Genomic DNA, 8,403 nt, shown 5'->3' with positions numbered 1-8,403 from the left:
ATTGAATGACAGCTTTCTGCCTACACTATGCATAGGAATAAAGCAGTAATTCTGTGGTGGAGGGTGGGAACAGCCAAAGCTCATGAATATTAAGGACTACATAACAGAAATTCATAATTGAGAGGACTAGCAAAGCTGCAGCAGACACAGGCCACGATTCATCAAGACCGGTATTTTTAAGCTGGTCTTGATGAGAGGGGCGAGCTGGATTGTGAGGCGCCTGATTCATTAAGAGGCTCAACACTTAATAAATCAGGCGAGGTGCACACCTCTTAATGAATCAGGCAAGGCGCAAAGTGGTATGCATCTCGCCACAAATCTAACTTCTATTAAAAACTTGTGAAAGATTTGTGATGTGAGGAACCTCATCTCGTCATGAATTTGACGAGCAGGGGTCACCATGCCCCCACCTCCATGGTCCATCCACTTTGTTAGAACTGGGCAAAAATTTTGTGAAATGCCAAAACGTGCAACATTTCTGACCAGCCTTACATTGACCGAGCATTAGAGTGAGGGTCTCCTTCCCCACTAAATGCTTTTCTCAGATGAGGCATGAAAATCCTGGTGATAGATGGTCAATAAAAGGATTTTGCCCTGACCTGTCAAAGATATATTGTTCAATGTTTAGGTGGAGATAGATGGGTGCCCCTAATGCTTGAAGTCCTCAGAATGTGCCCCATTGCTTAAATGGTGAGGCAATTTCGATGTCGACAAAAGCGCAGAATAACAGGATGGAAGAGAATATTTTGCTGATGTTTTATGATCTTTTTTAATTCTGACCATTACAGCAGTAACCTGAAGAGTGTGCTTTATTGAACTAAGCAGCAGGTCAAAGGCCTAAATATAGTGGTCAATCACTACATGTCTACTAATCACAATCCAACCAGAAGTGTCCAACCCAACAGTCTGTGGTTTGTTCAACAGTCTTTATTGTATAATGTTTCGGCTCATGAGATTCTAACAGATAATTTGTTTACTCTAAGTCAACGTTGAAACACATTGCCATAAGCAAAACAAACATCTAGAGAGGTTGTGATGACCACCGCATACATTTTTGGTGGCTTCATCTACATTGAATTGAAGCTGGAGCTGTAATTTTGTTGTTCCTTGATTTCTTTAATCCGGTGCTTAGAATGCTTGCCACTAAAGAGACAACCAGAAAAGCATATTTATGAACCCAGTAAATATTAAGACCCCTGCCCCCACACCTCTCATGTTCAATGAATGGCTACAACCACCGTACCACCAAGATGGGAAAGCAAGATTGTGACCAGGAGCAAGCATTGAAAAGTTCTCTGTTCCCACCATTCAGAAACAATCCAAAGGCAATTGAGGATCAGCCCTTGAGCAGCAGAAAAAACAGCTGTAGAAATGTTTTGTTTTTTTTTTTTCCATTGACAATGAAGAAACCAGAAATGCACTCGATCATGGTCTGTTGTTGGCAGAAAGTCATTAGTTTCTTGTTTATTGTGACAAAGAAAAATTATTATTTCAAGGGTGTTCAGATTTTTTTAACAACCGATACTGATAATTAGGCAGAATATGTAAAAGTGGGAACGTAACAGTCTGTCTCCTTTTTTTGTGCTTCATCACGCACCATATTAGCAAGAGACCCGAGTATCCCCTGTCTATGTCGTTGCTGCCCACTGGTTTGGTTGTAGGGTATGGGTTCCTGTGCTTCGTTTTTTGGCTCGTCACTTGAGACACACACAACACAAAATGGGCAGTACAAGTTGTTAACGTACAATGGGGTGGATGGATAGGGAGTCTCGGAGGACAGGAAGAGGTAGAGGGGCAGCAGACAGGATGCCCGATGATGAAAATGGCTCATGTCTTATTTTCGTCATAGATGTCGAGAGATGGCTCAATGGTGGATAGCTCTGTTTCGTAACCCAAGCTTCGTGGTGACAGGGAGTTTCGGTGAAAAAAGAGACCACCTGGAGAGATAAATAAATCAGGTTAATTTTGAAATGTTCTGTCACTTTGTTGATTTATATAATACTATATATTGTTAAACTTGAACAATTATAATAGAAGAAGGATGGGTATTCTAAGAAGAAGAGTCTAGGATAGCATGACAACAGCTAGATATAGATGAAGACCAGATGATTACAAGTAAATTAGGGGAGCTGGATAGCTCCTCATTAGCTTAGTTACAGCATATTCCTCCTGGTAAGCCTTCCATGGGCAAAATATCATATCAGCAAACACAAAAACATGGCATCATGTTTACTAAAATCTGGATGAGGGACATTTTTGATATCTCTAACACAGGCGAATATGTGATGATGCATGCAACTAAAACAGACTCAGGCAAAGAGAAGCTTGCGGGACACATCTGACCAATTGGCTGTCCCTGTCCGGCACGTGGACTGTAAAGGTTAAAGGGCGAGAAACAGTGGCACACTGCACCACACGGCCTCCATCCCTCTGCCAGGCATCTCAATCTCATTGGTATTTTTATTTGTTCGCTCCCTCCTCCACCATTCAGCCTATGTGTCTTGAGTCTCAGAGCTGTGGGGGACTTCCTACAGTGTGTAAGTGAGCTGTGAAGGATATCACATCGTGTGTACGGAACTGTGGAGGACATCCTACAGTGTGTAGGGAGCTGTGGAGGACATCCTACAGTGTGTAGGGAGCTGTGGAGGACATCCTACAGTGTGTAGGGAGCTGTGGAGGACATCCTACAGTGTGTAGGGAGCTGTGGAGGACATCCTACAGTGTGTAGGGAGCTGTGGAGGACATCATACAGTGTGTAGGGAGCTGTGGAGGAGAGCATACAGTGTGTAGGGAGCTGTGGAGGAGAGCATACAGTGTGTAGGGGAGCTGTGGGGGACATCATACAGTGTGTAGGGGAGCTGTGGGGGACAGCATACAGTGTGTAGGGAGCTGTGGAGGAGAGCATACAGTGTGTAGGGGAGCTGTGGGGGACAGCATACAGTGTGTAGGGGAGCTGTGGGGGACAGCATACAGTGTGTAGGGAGCTGTGGAGGACATGATACAGTGTGTAGGGAGCAGTGGAGGATATGATACAGTGTGTAGGGAGAAGTGGAAGAGAGCAGTGTGTGGAGAGCTGTGGAGGACCTGATACAGTGTGTAGGGAGCAGTGGAAGACAGCAGTGTGTAGGGAGCTGTGGAGGACAGCATACTCTGTGGGGGATAGTTTGGCTATCACAGTAGATACTGAGACATCACACTGTGTGGGGAGCTGTGGTGTCCATAATACTGTGTGGAAGACTAGGGGAATATCACACAGTATGTAGGGAGCTATCAGTGTGTGGGAAGCTGAATCGCATATGCTACTGGTAAGAATACGTTACAATAAGGCTATGTTCACACGTTGCGTTTTAATGCAAATTTTCAGCTGTGTTTCACAGTACCAGCAAAGTCTTTGAGATTTCAGAAATCTCATGCACACACCTTGTTTTTGTTTTCCTGACTGTAATGTCAAAGAGCTGTGTTTTTTTTTTCAAAATGCAGCATGTCACTTCTTTCAGCGTTTTTCACCCATTGAAAGCAATGGGTAGTGCAAAAAATGGTGCAAAAATGCAGGTATCGGGTTTTCCTGTTTCTTTAGTGTCAAAACCTGATGAAGTTGAATCAGATTTTTTTTATGCACTAAACTTTATTAGCATGCACAAGAGACAAGTGTACCCTGACAAAAACGCAGTAAAAAAGCACCAAAAAGGCATCAAAAACTAAGCAAAAAATGCAGCAAAAACTAAGGAAAACCTGTGTTTGTCAAAAGTCTAACAAAAAAATAAAAAAGAGAAATAAAGCATTAAAAGCACCTACCATCCCTTCTGAGTTCTGACATGTTTGTTTTAGTAACTATCTAATTTGGAATGATGAATTCTTAGAACTAGGAGTTGAATTTTTCCTCTGTTATTTTTCCTAGAAATGTATGAATCCATTGAGTGTTACCATTTCGCTTCAATATCTGCTGAGAATTGTTTTCATGCCGTGTCAGCTTATTGTTCCCATTTTCTGAGAGTTAGAAAGGATTAGGTCAGCGCCAGGAAACTAATGAAAAACCTCATTGAGCATGTTGTAGAAGTGCTCACTGCTCAGCCATCTCGGCCATCCAAAGCCCACCACATCCTGAGGCTATGAGGAGCAAAATCACTGTATACTTATGTTACTGAACTATCAAATGAGACCTAAGACACAAACTAATTGCTGAATATACTGGAGCGCGCGCAAAACTGTGAGCGGTAAAAAGTCTATAGACTCACATAGTGCAGTGTGTGCTCTCATCCCGGAGCAGCATAGCGCAGTGTGCGCTCTCATCCCGGAGCAGCATAGCGCAGTGTGCGCTCTCATCCCGGAGCAGCATAGCGCAGTGTGCGCTCTCATCCCGGAGCAGCATAGCGCAGTGTGCGCTCTCATCCCGGAGCAGCATAGCGCAGTGTGCGCTCTCATCCCGGAGCAGCATAGCGCAGTGTGCGCTCTCATCCCAGAGCAGCATAGCGCAGTGTGCGCTCTCATCCCGGAGCAGCATAGCGCAGTGTGTGCTCTCATCCCGGAGCAGCATAGCGCAGTGTGCGCTCTCATCCCGGAGCAGCATAGCGCAGTGTGCGCTCTCATACCGGAGCAGCATAGCGCAGTGTGCGCTCTCATCCCGGAGCAGCATAGTGGTGTGTGCTCTCATCCCGGAGCAGCATAGCGCAGTGTGCGCTCTCATACCGGAGCAGCATAGCGCAGTGTGCGCTCTCATTCCGGAGCAGCATAGTGGTGTGTGCTCTCATGCCGGAGCAGCATAGCGCAGTGTGGGCTCTCATCTTGGAGCAGCATAGCGCAGTGTGTGCTCTCATCCCGAAGCAGCATAGCGCAGTGTGCGTTCTCATCCCGGAGCAGCACAGTCTTTTCAACAATTGGTAGGGGTCTCAGGACCCTGATCTAAAGTATGTATTCAAGCATTTAGCTAGACGTTGAGAAAATTGAACTACTCTGCTTTCCTATTAGCGTTCCGATAGTGTTCTGAGCCATCTAAAGATGCAGTACTGCTCAGCGCAGCAGAAGCCAGAGCAGCATTTGCATAAGTACATATATCCATTTACAGTATTAGTTTTCTGCTTAGAAAACAAACAGGAGAGCCAGAAAGCAAACAAACGCCAAGAGCAAATCCAGAAATCAATTACAACGTGTGTACAAAAACTTTTACATTGTGAGTAAAAACCAGATCAAATAAAAATGACAGAACGCCTGGCGTACGGCCACTGGGATACGAGGTCAGCGTCCCTTGTTGGACATTTTTGCTTTTTTAAGATTTTTTTTTGTTACTTAGTAACTATTTTGTGTGACATATCTTCATGATTAAAGGGCATAAAGATAAAAAAAAAACCCCTGAAAATTGTGAAATTTTCAAAAGTTTCGCCAAACTCCCAGAAATAAACACCAGTCATATTGAACAAATTTTACCAAAATCACGATGTGCAATATGTCATGAAAAAACATTCTCAGATTCAATGGGATACACTGAAGCGTTGCAGAGTTATAACCTCATAAAATGACAGTGGTCAGAATTGTGAAAATTGGCCCGGTCACGAAAGGCAAAAACAGGCTGTGGCACAAAAGGGTTAAAATTGCTCTTGGGAGAAGGTGCCCTTCAAACATGAGAGGCCTGGAGCAGTTTGCAAAAGAGTGCTCCAAAATTCCAGGTGAGATGTGTAAGAAGCTTGATAATGGTTATAGGAAGCGATTGATAGCATTTATTCCAATGGGCGTGCAACCAAATATTAACTTTGAGAGTGTCAACAATTTTGTCCAGCCTATTTTTTGGAGTTTTGCTATAATTTTCTGGACCAATTTCAAGGGTGCCAACATTTTTGGCCATGATGGTATAAATAGATATTTACAGCTGTGATCGCCTCCATGCCACGCAGCATTGATGCAGTAATTGATGCAAAAGGAGCCCCGACCAAGTATTGAGTGCATTTACTGAACATACATTTCAGTAGGCCAACATTTTTCAAGCTGGTGTTATAAAGTATTCTAATTTACTGAAAACTTGGGTTTTCATTGTCTGTAAGCCATAATCATCAACAGAAATAAACACGTGAACTAGATCACTCTGTGTGTAATGACTATATATAATTTTCCCTTTTTGTTTTGAAGAACTGAAAAATTAACATTTTGATGATATCCTAATTTTGTGAGAAGCACCTGTGTGTATATATATGTACGGTATATATATATATATATATATATATAGTTAACTAGCTGAAGAGCCCGGCGCTGCCCGGGCATAGTAACTAACTGTGGTTAGTTATAGCAAATTATAATTATCCTCCATCCCATAGGCCCGTGCCCAAATACCCATCACACATCCTCCATCCCATAGTCCTGTGCCCATATACCCATCATACATATTCACCATCCCATAGGCCCGTGCCCATATACCCATCATACATATCCTCCATCCCATAGTCCCGTGCCCATATACCCATCATACATATCCACCATCCCATAGGCCCGTGCCCATATACCCATCATACATATCCACCATCCCATAGGCCCGTGCCCATATACCCATCATACATATCCACCATCCCATAGGCCCGTGCCCATATACCCATCATACATATCCTCCATCCCATAGTCCCGTGCCCATATACCCATCATACATATCCACCATCCCATAGTCCCGTGCCCATATACCCATCACACATCCTTCATCTCATAGTCCCATGCCCATATACCCATCATACATATCCTCCATCCCATAGTCCAGTGCCCATATACCCATCACACATCCTTCATCTCATAGTCCCATGCCCATATACCCATCATACATATCCTCCATCCCATAGTCCAGTGCCCATATACCCATCACACATCCTCCATCCCATAGTCCTGTGCCCATATACCCATCATACATATTCACCATCCCATAGGCCCGTGCCCATATACCCATCATACATATCCTCTATCCCATAGTCCCGTGCCCATATACCCATCATACATATCCACCATCCCATAGGCCCGTGCCCATATACCCATCATACATATCCACCATCCCATAGGCCCGTGCCCATATACCCATCATACATATCCTCCATCCCATAGTCCCGTGCCCATATACCCATCATACATATCCACCATCCCATAGTCCCGTGCCCATATACCCATCATACATATCCACCATCCCATAGTCCCGTGCCCATATACCCATCATACATATCCACCATCCCATAGGCCCGTGCCCATATACCCATCATACATATCCTCCATCCCATAGTCCCGTGCCCATATACCCATCATACATATCCACCATCCCATAGGCCCGTGCCCATATACCCATCATACATATCCACCATCCCATAGGCCCGTGCCCATATACCCATCATACATATCCACCATCCCATAGGCCCGTGCCCATATACCCATCATACATATCCTCCATCCCATAGTCCCGTGCCCATATACCCATCATACATATCCACCATCCCATAGTCCCGTGCCCATATACCCATCACACATCCTTCATCTCATAGTCCCATGCCCATATACCCATCATACATATCCTCCATCCCATAGTCCAGTGCCCATATACCCATCACACATCCTTCATCTCATAGTCCCATGCCCATATACCCATCATACATATCCTCCATCCCATAGTCCAGTGCCCATATACCCATCACACATCCTCCATCCCATAGTCCTGTGCCCATATACCCATCATACATATTCACCATCCTATAGTCCCGTGCCCATATACCCATCATACATATCCACCATCCCATAGGCCCGTGCCCATATACCCATCATACATATCCTCCATCCCATAGTCCCGTGCCCATATACCCATCATACATATCCACCATCCCATAATCCCATGCCCATATTTGATTTATTTTTTTATATTATCACTTTAATATTTGATTTATTATAGCTTAGACTCGTTCATGATTAGAAACCCTATTAACATATTAATATACTGCAATTGCGTTAATAAATGTCTATTTGGTGAACTCATTATCTGCATGAAACTTGTACTCTGCAGATGTGACAGCAGCAGTAGGGATCCGATGCTGCTCTTCTGACACTAGGCGTCGTGCATGTCCAGACTCCATTTTCTTTCCTTGGCCGGCAGCACACAGGATCCTGTTTACAATAAATAGTGAATTAGCCTCCACTTTATTCTACAGGAGACATACATGACGCAGAACAAGGGCCTTCAAAATCCTGCTGCCAAAATGAATAAGCTGAAAAGCATAAGTCATTTCCGATCCTCCTCGAATATATGGGCAGCTTGGGCCTAGCAGGCCTACTATATTAAAGCTGGCAGGAAAAACAGGCCTCGTTGCCCATAGCAACTATTCAGAGCTCAGCTTATCTTTCATAAATCTATATTTGCGATACCCAATGTAAAAACCTTAGGATTAAAATTTAGGATAA

The 8,403-nt window shown here is 44.1% G+C and overlaps 1 protein-coding gene across 1 annotated transcript in view; it reads right to left on the bottom strand.

Annotated features, from left to right (window-relative positions):
- Positions 1-912: 912 nt before the first annotated feature.
- The window catches only part of RNF130 (ring finger protein 130), a 270,925-nt gene continuing 263,434 nt past the window's right edge, over positions 913-8,403 (bottom strand). Inside the window, exon 8 of the mRNA XM_073568008.1 lies at positions 913-1,937. Coding sequence (XP_073424109.1) covers positions 1,828-1,937 — 110 coding nt within the window. The 3' untranslated portion in view covers positions 913-1,827. The remainder of the gene's footprint in view (positions 1,938-8,403) is intronic.

The sequence above is a fragment of the Dendrobates tinctorius genome, unplaced genomic scaffold (assembly GCF_039654945.1).
Source record: "Dendrobates tinctorius isolate UK_male_01 unplaced genomic scaffold, ASM3965494v1 ptg000020l, whole genome shotgun sequence".
In the NCBI taxonomy this organism is placed as follows: Eukaryota; Metazoa; Chordata; class Amphibia; order Anura; family Dendrobatidae; genus Dendrobates; species Dendrobates tinctorius.
This window is presented reverse-complemented; position numbering and strand designations above follow the sequence as displayed.